The 15,951-nt window shown below is 56.0% G+C and overlaps 1 protein-coding gene across 2 annotated transcripts in view; it reads right to left on the minus strand.

Moving 5' to 3' along the window:
- Positions 1-15,951, minus strand: part of ECT2 (epithelial cell transforming 2) — a 69,116-nt gene that overhangs the window by 50,505 nt on the left and 2,660 nt on the right. Inside the window, exons 2-15 of one of the 2 annotated variants that reach the window (XM_061575709.1) lie at positions 13,167-13,246; positions 12,393-12,575; positions 11,535-11,624; positions 10,278-10,385; positions 8,991-9,064; positions 7,193-7,320; positions 5,940-6,055; positions 5,302-5,364; positions 4,081-4,303; positions 2,284-3,126; positions 1,680-1,819; positions 1,223-1,342; positions 957-1,025; positions 325-435 (exon numbers count right to left, since the gene is read on the minus strand). In XM_061575709.1, coding sequence (XP_061431693.1) covers positions 325-435; positions 957-1,025; positions 1,223-1,342; positions 1,680-1,819; positions 2,284-3,126; positions 4,081-4,303; positions 5,302-5,364; positions 5,940-6,055; positions 7,193-7,320; positions 8,991-9,064; positions 10,278-10,385; positions 11,535-11,624; positions 12,393-12,575; positions 13,167-13,246 — 2,348 coding nt within the window. The remainder of the gene's footprint in view (positions 1-324; positions 436-956; positions 1,026-1,222; positions 1,343-1,679; positions 1,820-2,283; positions 3,127-4,080; positions 4,304-5,301; positions 5,365-5,939; positions 6,056-7,192; positions 7,321-8,990; positions 9,065-10,277; positions 10,386-11,534; positions 11,625-12,392; positions 12,576-13,166; positions 13,247-15,951) is intronic. The other variant, XM_061575710.1, reaches the window with a different exon arrangement.

The following is a 15,951-nucleotide window of genomic DNA, read 5'->3' on the forward strand; positions in this document are numbered from 1 at the left end:
AAAAAATTTTCACGAACATCAATTGTCTCGCACAACGAGTCTGTGTGCAAAATGTCAGCTCGATTGGCTCACGGGAAGTGGGTTAAAAAACGACCGAAAGATTTGCACGGTCGTAAGCAAGCAAGCAAGCACGCAAGCAAGCAAGCAAACTTAATATAAAGGATTTAAAAAGAGTGAAAACGGACCAAGACGGTCGCAGTGGATTCCACCAATCAGGAGTCAAATCGAGACCCCCCCAATTTCCCCCCCCTTCCCCCTCCCTGGAATCGCGAGGTCCCTCCAGATCGCCGGAGGAGGAGCGACAAGGAACGGCGGCCGGGGCACCTTGAGGAAGGCGTGGAAGCGTGGGTTCTGCTTCTCGCAGTTGCCGATCGTCTCCTTGCTCATCTCGAAAAAGTTCACGAACGGGGGGTAGGCCTTCACCATGTCTCTCGACTGGAAGAGAAACAGCCACGCGGGGTGAGAACAACCGCGCCAACGACAGCGACGACCAATTAAACTATCAACTAAACAGTTTTTATTTTACCAGGTCAAGTGCGCCGAGCTCTACGTAGCCATTTTTCAGAGGCGACCTGGCCACAAATGATAGCTGAACGAGTTGGCTTAATCACGTGGAAATTTATAGCAGCAACATAACCTAAGCGCGTCTTTCTAAATGCGGAGGGGAAAACCGGAGGACGCTGAGAAAAATCCACGCGACCACGGGGACAGACACCTAAATTCACAGCAGGCGCCAGGGTCGGGATCGAACCCGCAACCTCCTGTAAACCAGGCGAGGCAGATAACATTTCGCCACTACACCTGCAGCGACAGCCGCAACAGCGCCCAAGACACACGGCAGCCAGAACAACAATGCACACAACAATAACCGTACCCACAACAACCAACAACATGCTAATGCACAACGGTTGCCACTGACGACGCTGGGATGGGGGGGGGGGGGTTGCGGGGCCTACGTAGCGCAGGATGATGTCCCCGATGCTCGTGTTGTCCGTCCACTCGATCATGCTCTGCTCCAAGTCGGCCTGGGGTCCACACAACCACGACGCGCGCGGTTAGCGCAATCGGCACTCGCGCGAACACCGCAGCCGCAGCGTCTCACCAACAGCAGCGCCGCTACCGCACCACCATCTCACCATAACTAACACAGCGCACAGCCCCTGGCGCTGGCATTGAGCGAGCGAGCGGCAACATGGGAGGGGAGAGGAGGAGGCGGTGGCACCTTCATGCGAGTGTGCACGTCCAGGATGTCGGGGATGCTGCTGAAGATGGCCTTGATCTCCTCGGCTGGCAGGATGGGCCCCCCGGGCTGCGCCACCCTCTCCAGGGGCTCCTTGAACAGCTGCGCGCGGGAGAGACCCATCGACTCTCACAGAGACTCGTAGACTCTCGCACAGAGACCAACAGACCCACGCAAAGACCCCAAACAGATTCACGCTGAAACCCATAGACCCACACAGAGAAAGATTTCCTCGCTTAAATTCTCCGGCAACTCGAAGCGCCTGACATCGCATCTCTCGTCTTAACCATTCCATTGCCTTGCCGCCAGTCTAGCCGAGGGGACCCCCCCAGCGGCAGCTGTCCCCGCACGGCTTACACAGATACCCATCACCCAATGTTTTCCCAATTAAAGTGGAAGGAAGGCTGCAACGCGCGAGCACAGGCACGCACGCAGGCACCTCAATGATGTTGGTGAGGATGTCCACGTAGTTGGACTCTGTCTGCAGCAGCTCCATCGCCACCTGCCAGCGCGCCGACGGCTTGGGGGGCGGCAGCGGAGTGGACGAGCCCCCCATCCCGTTCCCCCTTCGCGCCGAGTCTGGGGGCCGCCGCACGGACAAAACGTGGCTGAGCCGCGCGGCGCGATACCACGGCTTCGGTCAAAACTCCCGGCACCGTGACCCCGCCGCGACCCCACCACGACCCCACTGCAGTGCCACACCCCTAGACCCTCCCAATACTAACCACACCACACCCACACACCCACACCCCCAAACACACCCCCATACTAACACCACACATCCAGACATCCCCCAAACCCACACACCCAGACACTAACCCACACAACGCACCCCATCACATCTCCACCAACCCACACAGACAGACCCACAGCGGCACGGCTCCCACTAAGCCTGACATCGTAACATGGCTCTCGGACATGACCGGCCTCCTCTTCCTTACAAGCCTCTCCTTCCTTACAAGCCTCTCCTCCATAAACTTACTCCAATATCCCCTCCTCCTCACCCCCCCCCCCCGCCCGCTCCCCCGCTGCGCGCGACTCACCCCCCCGTGGCCTCTGACCTACGGCCTCAGCGCCAGGCCTCAGTGTCGCGGAGCTCACGAAGGCCTCCATCCCCTCCTTTTCCTCCAGCAATTGGCCCCCCGACCCTCCCCTAGGACCTCCCTGTCGCTCCACCGAGGAGCCCTCTTCTTCCACGAGGTCGGCCGGTCCCTCCGGGATATCCGGCACCGACCCTCGACCCCAAGGCCTGTCCTCGGTGGGCCTCGGCCACGGGCCGTCGCTCGCGGCCACCAACATCTTGGGAGTGCTGCTGCACAGCGGGACGGCCGCGCTGCCGTGCCACACGTCGACCACGGGCAACGGCGAGGGCCACGCGACCGCGTCCTTCAGGCCCTGCTGCCCTCGGCTTTCGCGGCGGCACGAGGCCTCCCCGATGCGGCCGCGGGGCCGCCCCCCCTGCCTCCCTCGCTCGCTGCCTCCTTGCCAACTCCCTGAAGCTTCGCCGAGACTTTCCTCAATCCAAGCCCTCCCTGCAATGCTCAACGTGTCCCCGTGGCCCGTCCAGGCAGCCTCCACCCCACCCTCTACAACCTCCCGCTCGACTCTCGCTTTCCTCGCATCGCCGCCTTCCTCAACGCTCCCTGCAACTCCTCGGCCGAGCGCGCTCCCTGCACTTCCTGCGACGCGGCGTCGACTTGCTGCTCTTCGCGCAAACTTCTCGCTCGTCCCTGCGCTGCCTCTCCTGCCCCTGGCCCTCTTGCCGCCGACAGGGGTGGCCCAGGGGTTCCTCTTGCCTCCGAGGGGGCGCAGGGAACACCTGCGACCCCCCACGCCTTCCTGCCAGCTCCTGTCTTCTGCTACCGGGCCTGGGCTACCACTCAAACCTGCCGGAGGGAACACACGCACGCACGCGCACGTGCGCGCACGCCTCGCGCACGCACACACACACACACACGTGGCGACAACAACGTTTCACAGAGCGGTACCAATCTGCTTCGGCCCCGATTGCTCAGTCACGGGAGCGCAGGCTCAGGCTCAGGCTTGGCTTTGGCTCAACCACGTCAGCCCAAAGCCGTGCCTTACCCGAGCCGGGCTCTGAGCCACGGTCCCAGCCGTGTGCTCGGGATTTCCACGAGCCGAGCCCGAGCCGAGCCGCTCGCTCGACGCGCCTGTGGGGTTGCGTTTGAGCCAGGCCGCGACGAGGAATACGGCCGCTCGTGCCCAGCGCAGTACAACGTTGTGGCCGTGCCGAGCAGTGCGCGTGCCGCGCTGGGCGTGATGTGGCGCAGCGATTAAGCCCGCTGGGTGGCTCGCCCGGCCACCGCGATCGATCTCAGCGGTGCTGGCTCAGAGCTCGAGAGATCGGAACACCGAGCCTGCACCGCAGAGATTCTGGGTTCAAATCCGGTGTTCAGCCGCCCCGGGTTAAACCGGATTGCCAAGTGCTGCAGAGTTGATGGTCTCGGCCCGGCCACCAACAACTTGACTAAAAAAGAAACCCACTCAATTAAACCACTATATTAATACATTATGCACTTAATTTGGCTTAATTCCAGCTTTGACATATTTAATAAGGCGTTGGACATTACTTTCGTACGGCAGAGCGAGTGGTCACGTGCCCGACCGTGTGGACCAAAGGTCGCTTTCAGAAATCTCAGGGGGTATCTCTGCGGTCAACTTCCATGGGTAGGTTCTACGAGAAACCTACGCGCTGCCGGGCAGGTCACGGCGGTCGTGCGCGAGACACGGGGACCAAAATCTCGCCCCCGTACCACGCCGCGGGCGCCAAGGCACCACCGCCCGGCGCCGCCGCCGCCGCGATCCGCCGCCGAACCCACCGAGCATCGGCGTGTCGGGCGTGTTGGAGATGTTGAGCAGCGAGCCGAGCGACGTGTCGGTGGACTTGCGTTTGCAGGGCGGCACCAGCGGCGACGCGCCGTGGTCCGCGGAGCGCGCCAGCTGCGCAAGCGTCGCCTCGCGCCGCCGCCGCCGCTTCTGACCGCTCACGGGCGTGCCGAGCGTCATCTGGGACACGCACGTCTTCAGCGAGGGGCTCTCCGTCTGCCGGCCGCCACACACACACACACCGCCGGCGTGGACCGTCGTGGTCGTGACGCGGCAAAGCGTGAGCTTGGCGAGGGCGTCACCAACGCCGCGCGAAGTCCGGGGGTGGGGGCACTCCGGCCGCCGGTGCGATGGATACCGTCAAGACGGTGAACGTCACACGCAGCGCAAATAACAAAATGGGACCTTGTTGCCAGTATCAAAGTCTGCGTGTCTCTCTCTCTCATCATCATCACCACGGTGGCTATGAGATGTCGACTACCTCGCCTGGTGTACAGGATGTTGTGGGTGCGATCCCAACCCGGACACATGCTGTATATTTGGAGTCTGCGTGTTTCTATCTCCGTGGTTGCATGGATATTCTCCGGGTCCTCTGGTTTTTCCCTCCAAGTTTAGAATCAACGTCACGTGGTTTAGAGTATTTAGCTGCTCTATATTTCTACGTGATGATAATGATAAGTCACTTCGTTGAGCTATCATCTCTAATAGCGAGATCGTTTCGGAAAAAGTGCTAGATAGCTCAGTGGGAGTTACCTGGTAAAAGAAATGTTAAATGATGAAAAAAAGAATAGGTTTAATCCTTTCTGGCAATAAAACAGGTGTTAAGATGTTCAAAAACACCAAATATAAACCTTGTGCAAGGCATCAATTCTGCATTAACCACACAGTACTTGTGGTGAGACTAGGCCAATCAGTTTCAAAGACAATGCATGAATATTAATAGGGCGTGTCTGTTAGCATGATCACCACAAGTGCGTGTGGTTAATGCAGAATTGATGCCTTGCAAAAGGTTTCTATTTGGTGTTCGAACATCTTAACACCGGAGACCAATCGGTTCCACGAACAATGTACACATGACCTAAGGGTATTTGTTTGGACGTTTGACCACCTCCGAGTAGCACGGTAGGCTACAGACTGTGCGAAAAAAGGTCAACGTACATGACATTAGCAGAGGTACGTGTGGTCAATGCAGACTTGATACATTTGCCACTCACCATCTCGAACGTGTAGATGGACTCCTCGGCCCTCGCCTCCATCTGGATGCTGCCCCAGAACCACTGCGGCCACGCGGCACACACACACAGGGAGAACCCCGGTGATGACCACGGCGACAGAGTCAAGTAACAGAGTGATGGGTGAGTGTGTGTGCGCGTGTGCACGTGCGTGTTGGCGGCCGGGCGTGGTGCTGACCACCCAACCCCCTCGTGTGCCGTTCCGGCCTTCATAGATGCTCGCTAACAGCACTTGCCCCAAAAGTCTGTGAAGGCTATACGGGGCATCTTTGTCTTAGATGGGTTGGCATAGTGGGGAGCACAAGCGGTGCTTCAGCCAGTCATCTCGGTCAGTCAAGTCACCCCGTGACCTCCTGCCAGCAACGAGGCCTTCCACACTTCACGCAATAGTGCACCTAGCCTGGCACGAGCGCCGTGGTGACGTCATGGCCACTTAGTGGCGATTGGTGGCTGTGGTTGTTGTTGTTGTAGTATGTACCGTATAATTGGCGCGTGCATGCGGTGTACGGTGCAAGCCCGGCGCAGCGAATGTGCCATGCGGCGCCGTGGGTGGCGTGGGTGGCGCGTGTGCCAGTAGGGGGGTGCGCTTCCCGTAGGCGCTGCTGCTGCTGCTGCCAAACCTCTTGCTTGACGATGTAGGTCTTGAACGGAATCTCTGGGGGCAAAACCTTCACCATGTTCTCCTCCACCACCAGGTGCGAACTGCGTTCATCCCCCACCTCCACGCATTCTCCACCTGAGTGCAAAGATAAAGACCACCCCCCCCCAGATAGCCTTAATAGACCGTTGAGGCAAGTGCTGTTAGCGAGTAGCACCTACGAAGGCCGCACACGATAAACGTAGCGCCTCTCTTCGTGGTGGCCTTGCAAACAACTACAACAGCGCGGATATCAAACGCAGCGGGCTGCGATCGTGAATGATCCGACATTCATCATTGACTTCTGGGTTGGGCCACGACGTAACGATGGGGCCCCCCCCCCCATGCCTTTGTGGTAAAACCCTCCACCACCCGACCGCGCCCAAACAGATGGTCACCGTCACGTGGCACGCAAGCGTTCAACGGCGCGCCGATTGTTCATTTTCTCAGCTCACTCATCGCCAAGTATGAACAACAAATCTCACAGGGCATGTTCTGATTTTATTCAATCCAGGTAAAACCCACGAGGAGCCGTTTGCTCTTTTTCAGAGGCGGCACTGGCCACACGTGATGATAGCGCATCGAAGTGGCTGATATCATCAAATCGTTGCACCTTATGAGTTAAATGATGACGTCACCCTGCTGCTGCTGCTGCTCTATTTAAGACCGGGAGCAAGAGCAGAGCCTCACCATTCTGGCAAATTGCCCGATGATGCTGGATGCAATTACCAGCGAAACGTCGTGCTACTCAAAAATTGTAAATATTGTGGTTTCACACTTCAACACACCGGTGGGCTAAAATAGTGAACTATTTGTCTTTTGTCAACGTGACACTTTTTTGCTAATTGGCCATGTCGGGTGGTGGAGGGTTACGACACATTTATAAATAACGCGATCTAAACCCAAAAAAAACCCGTTGCTTATGAATAATATTGGTCGCGAAAGCCGACGTGTTAAACTGATCATCATTCTCATCATCACACGCTGGGAGTTTAGAGCAGCAGCCAAACAATCGAAGCTCGTGTTGTTTCTAAATTTAGAGAAGGGGGGTAGGGGAGAGAGAGAGAACACGCCAACTCAACAACAACAGTCATCGTTAGGATCAGGGATTGAACCGACGACCTTGACGTAAACACTGCCAACCACCCGTGGGCAGGGTGGGGTGGAGGGGTGGGGGGGCAAGGGGGGGGGGGGGGAACTAAAACTAGTTGTAGCACCGCAAATCCGGTACCGTACCCTGCATGCGCGCCAGCTCCCGCATCTGCGTCTGATCCTCCTCGGAGAAGCCCAGGAAGCTGAGCGAGCAGCCGTGAAACGGCGGCATCTTCAGCGCCAGCAGCGGCTCGTCCGTCGCGCTGCCCTCCCTGCCGGGGCGGCGCGAGCACGGGGCATGGGGCACGGGGCACAGGGACGGAGGAGGAGGATGTGGGTGAGCAACGTAAGTGCGAGAAAGTATTTTGACCCCGCCCCCCCTTGGGTATAGGAGGGGATCAAAAGAAGAAGCCTCAATCTGACCCTAAAATCTGCTCTTATCAAGACGCTCATTCATCGAGCTAAGAAAGTGTCAGATGGTGACAGTCTAAGAAGTGAAATTCAACATGTTAGAGAAGCGCTGCAAATGAACGGTTACAATGATGCACTAATCAACAGGGCATTGAATGTCAAAACCAAACCAAATAACACGAGCATTGAAACTGCCCAAATAATTCAAACGATCAGAATACCGTACATTGCGGGAGTAACTGATAAACGATGTATTTCCGAAGCTATATAAGGGGTGTACAGGATTAACTGCACGTGTGGAAAATGTTATGTTGGGCAAATATGATGATCATAACGAGACTAAAAGGACATCAGAGAAACATTAAACACTCCCAAATACAACTGTCAGCAGTAGCAGAACACGCGTGCCAACAAGGACACTCAATTGATTTTGATAATGTTGAAGTTCTGTGCAAAACTAGCTACTACTGGCCAAGACTAATTAGATAATCTATCGAAATTGAAAGAAAGAAAAATAATTTTAACCGTTGGGATAGCTACCGCCTTAGTGCTGCGTGGAAAAGAATCAAATAATACATTGTTTAAATGCATGCCTATAAAGGGCACCATACCTCAATAGACAGGAAGGACAAGATCAAAGGGCTCGCATAATGCACATGCATAATTCTAGATTTGAAGCTTTTGTGACTGCAAGGATTCATATTCTTAGGATTTTTCGGTAAAGTCAGGTTATTAATTATAATTTTTTTACCTACGTGACTTTACCGAAAAAACCTAAGAATACGCATGCATAATGTCCGTCGACTCATTAATCCCCCACCCCCACACTTGGCGCAAGAGCGCAGAAGCGTGGTCACCACATCTACACCTCTATAGAAGGAACGAAACACAAATCTGGCTGTCACCTGATGAAGCGAGTTGTAATTACTGGCGAAACGTCGTACTCAGATTGTAAATGTTGTGGATTGGCTCTCCAACCCACCGGTGTGCTGTACTAGTATACTACACTATACACTACACTATACACTAGTGCTGTGCTAGTGACGAATTGGCCACGTTCTGTTTACGTGACAACCATTACTAGTTGGCTGTGTCGGGTGGTGGCGGGTTTTCACAACACATTTATATATTTATGCTTGTTTAACCCAGCAATTTTGCTGTGTGCAATCCCAATTGTGTAATGTGCAAAGTCAATGTAGTTTTGAATTGGCTACAAAGAAGGAACCCAAAAGACCCGACGGAAAAGCACGCAGAAGAAACAAGGAGAGAGAAGAATCCACACATAAAGATCGCCAGTGTCAGGAGTCCAACCCAGGCGGGGGAAATCATATTGCAATTATAGTCTGTGCACCACCAAGTCCGAGTGTGTATATATATAGTATGCTGATCCCAGGGTCAAAATTCTATGGGATCAAAATACTATCTCACACTGTGACAAGTGGCGACCTTTGCAAACAGCAACGGTGGCCACTTGTCCGGCGTTGCACGTACACCACAGCCCAGCCGCGTCACCGCCCAGCCCCACACTCACGGCTCAAGCCTCCTGTCCCATGCCTTGTGGATCCACTCCTCGCGCATGATGGGGATCCCCATGCTCACTGCCACCTGCGCAAACGCCGCGCACACCACGCCGCGCGCCATACACACCACGCCACGGTCACCAAGCGACACACACACCACGCCGCGCGCCATACACACCACGACACGCACACCAAGCGACACACACACCACACGGACCACGCAGTGCGGCCACGCACGCCACACCACACACACCACAAGACAGGCCACGCACGAAGCGCACAAACCACGTGACACGCCACACACACCACGTGACACGCCACGCACACCAAGCGACACACACACACCACACGGACCACGCAGTACGCCACACACACACATGCGACACGCCACACACGAAGCGCACAAACCACACATCCCACGTGACACGCCACACAGACCACGTGACACACCACACACACCAAGCGACACACACACCACACGGACCACGCAGTGCGGCCACGCACGCCACGCCACACACGAAGCGCACAAACCACACACACCACGTGACACGCCACACACACCACGTGACACGCCACACAGACCACGTGACACGCCACGCAGATCAAGCGACACACACCACACGGACCACGCAGTGCGTCACACACGCCACACCACACACACGCGACACGCACCACACGAACACACGTCACGCAAAGCACACACACCACGTGACACACGCGCCACCACACGGATTTCTCCAGGATAAATAAAGAATCTAAAGATACTGGCTGGCCTGGAAACACGGCCGCTCGCCCTCCCACTAACCCCCCACCCCACCACGTAGGCGCAGAGAAACTCCCTTCCACACCAAGGGCTGCCGTGTTATCCGCGACTCCTATCATCGGTTACTCCCGTGATCTGCAACCGCCCATCCCCGTGTCCGCCGCCCCACAAATCGAGGTGCGGGAACCCCCATCGGGAACCCCCATCGGGAACTCCCGTCGCTTGACGGGGGTGGGAGTGCCGTCCAGGCTCGGGCCAGCAGAGCTTCCGAGGAACGGTGGGATCGCGCGAACAGCGATTGATGACGTCGCACTCGCTTTCGATTTCGTCGCGCGACGGACGCAGTTGCTTTTGCACAGATTTCTATTCCGCTTCCTTGCCGTTGCTTGATCGTCTCTCTCATTTTCTTCCGTCGTAATCAGGTGACAACAGGGTGCCCCCCCCCACCCTTGCAAAGTCGAGGCTCGTCAACTAATTAGCAGCCGGTTCAAACAAGTTGAGGTTGAGACTCGATTGTGGAGAGCGCGGCCCTCACCCGGTACTTGTCCCCGTGGGTGCCGTTCGCCACGAGGTGGGTGACCTTGGACGAGAAATCCTTGCGGATGCTGCCGCCCATGTGGTGCACCAGGGTCACCAACTTCACCTGCATCGGGACAGCTCGCTCACCACAGCCCGCTCCACCACAGCCCGCTCCACCACAGCCCGCTCACCACGCCTCACCCACCAAGCCACGTTCACCACGCGTGCTCACCACAGCTCACTCCCCCACGCGCGTTCACCAGCTCGTTTACCTCATACGCTCACCACGTACGCTCATTACGCAACACGCTCACTAGCTCGCGTGCTCACCCAACACATGCCCGCTCTCCTCACCAGCACACACGCTCACCATTGGCGGACCGCGATACTGATATAACAACACACTACTATAATAACAACACACTACTGTAATAACAACACACTACTGTAATAACAACACACTACTGTAATAACAACACGATACTGTAATAACAACACACTACTGTAATAACAACACACTACTGTGATAACAACACACTACTGTAGGCCCCGCGCAGCCAATCACTGCGACGAGCTCCTCCACGACACAACAAGAGGGTTTTCCAACCAACATTGAAACATACGCCTCACCTCACCAAAAATAAAACTAATTATGAAACCGAAACAAAATTAAAATGACGCACGCTCATCAGGTGCACGCTCCCCACACACACTCACCCCATACAACCACACACTCACAAAACAAAGACGAAGATCCCCTTATAGCCTTAACAGACTGTAGGGGCAAGTGGTGTTAGCGAGTACATAAAAAGGCCAGCACGGCACACGAGGGGGTGGGTGGCCAACACCACGCCCGGCCGCCTTTGTCTCCCTAGCGGCGATGTCTACACATCGCACCAGGAACTCATTTGAGGCTCAGTCGACCTAAGTGAGGCCCAGGACCAGTTCAGATAATCGTCACTGGTGTTGGCAGGAATCGAACCTGGGTCGCCTGGTTCATAGCGCAGCGCGCTAACCGCTACACCACCGCTCCCCACTCACAGAGCACACTCGCTCACCCTCCACGCTCACCCCACTAGCACTCGCTCACCCTACATGCTCACCCCACTAGCACTCGCTCACCAGAAGCACGCTCCTCACACACGCTCACCACCCCATACAACCACACTCACTCAGAGCACTCACAGGGCACACCCGCTCACCCTACACGCTCACCCCACTAGCACTCGCTCACCACCCCCCCACACCCCCCCACACCCCCCCAGGTCCTCACCAGCTCGTCCTTGCTGCGGAAGCCAGTGAAGCAGAGCACCAGGCTGCTCATGGCCGTGCAGAACAGCGGGCGCAAGCAGTAGGGCAGCGGCTGCAACAAAGACAAAGGGCCCCCTGTATAGCCTTTAACAGACCGTTGGGGCGAGTGCTTTTAGCGAGCCCCTATGTGAAGGCTGGCACGGCACACGAGGGGGTGGGTGGCCAGCACCACGCCCGGTGGCCTTTATGTCTCCCGAGCGGCGATGTTTACACATCGCACCAGGTACTCATTTGATGCTGAGTCGACTTGGGGGAGGCACAGTACCGGTTCATATACTCGTCACTAGCGTTGGCCATGAGCGGGAATCTCACTCGGGTTTGCCTGCGTTCGTAGCGCACCGTGCGCTAACCACCCCACAACCAGTCGTTCGCCACCAAGTGGCAGAGACGTCGTCACCACAGCCCTTGCGCCAGGCTAGGTGCACTTTCAGGCCACGTGACATGTCGAAGGCTCGCCGGCAGGAGGTCACGGATAGGACACCCGGGTGCCACGGGTTGACCGACTGAGACGACCAGCAGATGCACAACCGGCGCAACCGGCTCATCCCCCCCCACGCCCCCCCACTGTGCCAGCTCGCTGCATTTTCAGCCGCCCCGGCGCTCCGCATCCCCCACGCACATTCTGCAGCGCAGGAGGAGAGCGAACAACCAACTCCACGCAGCACGGCCGGCTGAGTAGGCAGCACCTCCGGTGAGCACGGCTGGCTACGTACGGCGCGAAAGAAGCTCAACGGGCATACGTCGGCAATAGAACCCAGGCCACCGCGCCTTGCCGGGAGGCGCCGCCGCCCCGGCCGCCCCCGGCGTATCGACGCCGCACCTCTTTGCGCCGGGCCGCCCGCAGCAGCACGGCGGGCCCCAGGATGCGGCAGTCCGTGGGCAGCAGCCGCTCGTACTCGGGGCCCGAGAACTCCGCCACGATCACCACCGTCTCCTGCTCGGGGTTGGCGCTCGTCCCTGCGTCCTCGCCCGTCTCGCACGTCACCAGCGGCAGCCCCATCGCCTGGGGGTGGTGGGGGGGGGGGGTTCGGGATTACCGGCCGTCGGTCAGGCACAGCGTCCGTGAAGAAGCACTCCGTGGCGGCGCTGAGGGCAACGAGCGGGAGGTGCGTGGGGGATCTGCACGACTGGGAGACTGTGAAGGTGCAATCCGTCCATTACGTCGCTCTGCATTGTGCAGGACGAGTCGCTGTGTGTGCCTGTGTGTCTCCGTGCGAGTCTCTATCTGTGCGAAGTGGGTGTCTTTGCGAGCTTATGTAAATCTGTGGGTCTCTATATGGTCTGTGGGTGTCTATGGATCTCAATGTGATCCCCAAGGACCCCGCGTGCATCTGATTAAGTCTATAATCTCTCCCTAAGTCTGTAGATCTCCATGCGAGTCTACAGGTCTCCGTGTAACTCTATAGGTCTCAGTGCGAGTCGACAGGTCTCTGTGTAACTCTATAGGTCTCCATGTAACTCTATAAGTGTCCATGCGAGTCGACAGGTCTCCATGTAACTCTCTCTAGAGGTCTCCGTGCGAGTCTATAGGTCTCCATGTAACTCTACAGGTCTCTGTGCAAGTCTGTAGCCAGGGCAACCGGGGTGCCATCACCTCCAGCGCGATGACCAGCTCTTGGTCGTTCGCCGCCTCTCCCACCAACACCACACGCGGCTCCACGCTATCCACACCACCTGAGGTCAAGCGCACAGCAGGTCAATGAGCTGGCACGCCGATAACCTCACCACACTGCCTGTAGCACACACCCCGTCAACGATGCAGCACGCCGATAACCTCACCACACCGCCTGTAGCACACACCCCGTCAACGACGCAGCACGCCGATAACCTCACCACACCGACTGTAGCACACACCGCATCAACGACGCAGCACACCGATAACCTCACCACACCTTACACACCGACTGTAGCGCACACCCCATCAACGATACAGCAAGCAAACAATCTCGCAACCTCCCAACACTGTCTGTGATGCATATATTACGCGCCAATGGCGAAAGCCGTGACCGGGAATCAAACTCATGTCATTGGGTCTATAGCGCGGTGCACCAACCACTGTCGCCACCTCTGTTCCGAGACCCGAGCCCATTAAATTGTAGCCAACGTAAGATTAATTTTTAAACAAGAGATATCTGAAAAAACACACTTGCATTCAACTCTCGCAATCGTGCCAATCATTTAGCATGCACTCTCAAAATCTTCATTTAATAATGTCAATTATTTACCCAGGAAAGCCTCAGCGAGTCTCAAATCTCTTTCAGGAGGGTCCTGCCCTGCTACACCGGGACACGTTTGCGCCAACGCCACCAACGCATTTGGCATCTTCTCGGAAAGAAGTGGGGAAAACAACCGGGAGAAGAAAGAAAAACCCACGCGATGCACAACGGCCGAGCAGGCAACGCTCAACACCGCCACCTCCTGTCTTCGCCTCCACAGCCCCGCGCCTACAGCACCTGGCAAGCCCCGGCGGTGGCCGCCCATCCGAGCACCGGCCAGTCTCAACGTGCCGGAGGACGGCGCTGAAGAGAGACGCTTCCCCCCCTTCGGAACGCGGTGGTGGCGGCTGCGGCGGTGGTGGCGGCAGCTACCAAACCCGGCATTATTTTTGGCTAAGAGATTGCGTATTGATTTCATGTCATCTGACATTTTCTGCTAATCATGAGTTGTTATTTATTGATAAATCGTGACACTGTGCACAGACGCCCTGAAAACATTTGCGATCAAATCACCCTTAAATGCGACCCCCCCCCCCAACACCCCCTGCATCTCGTCGATATCAAAAGCTCAGCAGGGTTGAGGCTGGTTTGTTTGGATGGGTGGCCACCAGGGCTTGCCAGGTGTTGCAGGGTACAGGGCTGCTAGGTATGGCCAGGGGATGGCAGTGCTGGATTTTCTCCGGGTTGTCCGTGTTCATCCCACATGAATGCGCTTCTGCGGCCGTCTGGAATACTCTTCCTTCCGATATTATGAAGCCACTATTATGCACTTTTACATCTAGATTTACAAACTAATTTCTTCAGAACTAATTTTTTTTGCGTTCAGTTTGTTGACCTCCCCCGCACCTCCGCTTAGCACGGTTGGGTACATACGGCGCGAAAGAAGCTCAACGTACATGAAGTCAAACGCTCATTCAATGGCACTGGCCAAACATCCCAATGTTGCAGGACACGCCTGAAAAAAAGTCATGGGACTCATTGAGTCTTTCCTGGATACATATTCGAACCGCGAACTTCTGCAACTAGCAGGCTCAACGCGTGATATGAACCGAATTTTCGCGCAATACGTGCTCAGTAATCGGCAGATCCCAGAAGGTAAAACTCTGCTCTTGACTCCGGGAATTTAAGAATGGGTCGGCAACTGCTCTGTAAGAGAGATCTCCCAGTCTCAGGGTGTGACAGCTATATCTCATCTCATTTGTCTATTTATAGCGCGTCTTCAACTCAAGGCACTTGACACAGCTTGCAAAAACGGTGACAAAATAATTATTTAGATGGCAGGGACGTAACAAGGATATGCAGAGTCGATTTAAAAATACCCCCCCCCCCCCAAAAAAAAGAGAGTACACAAAAAATTCCATTCTCTGCTGATGTAAAAGTGGCTCAGATAATCTTGGGCAAAGTACAAGGGCAATAACACCGATTCACTGGAAAATGCAACACAACAACAGACAAAGATCCCCCTGAGTGTACACGAGGGAGGGGTGGTGGTGTGTTCAGCGGCAACGCCCGGCCGCCTTTGTCTCCCCAGCTGGTGATGTTTATTATACCCGGGTACTCAATGAAGGCTGAAATGATCTACGGGTCCCGCAGGTTCAATCACCACTTGCCGCTACGGTCAGCCGTGGTCGTTGAATACACACAGAGGGTACACGTGTGTAGGTGCATGTGTACACACAGACACACGTGCCCACACAGGTACACGTGTGTAGGTGCATGTGTACACACAGACACACGTGCCCACACAGGTACACGTGTGTAGGTGCATGTGTACACACAGACACACGTGCCCACACAGGTACACGTGTGTAGGTGCATGTGTACACACAGACACACGTGCTCACACAGGTACACGTGTGTAGGTGCATGTGTACACACAGACACACGTGCCCAAACAGGTACACAAGTACAGTACACAGATGCAAAAGGAGGCACACAAGGAGACACGGGGACTGTATAAAAACGGCGAGAGACAGACACAGGTACATACAGATAGGTACACGTGTACACACACAAGCACAAGGTACAGATACAAGACAAAGATGCCCCGTATAGCCTTGCCAGACTGTTGGCGCAAGTGCTGTTCGCGAGTAGCACCGATGAAGGCTGGCACGGCACACGCATCGTACCAGCTACTTATACGAGACCATCGATCAGCCTCCC

This window comes from Lethenteron reissneri, chromosome 58 (assembly GCF_015708825.2).
Source record: "Lethenteron reissneri isolate LAM-NWPU_2019-01 chromosome 58, ASM1570882v1, whole genome shotgun sequence".
Taxonomy (NCBI): Eukaryota; Metazoa; Chordata; class Hyperoartia; order Petromyzontiformes; family Petromyzontidae; genus Lethenteron; species Lethenteron reissneri.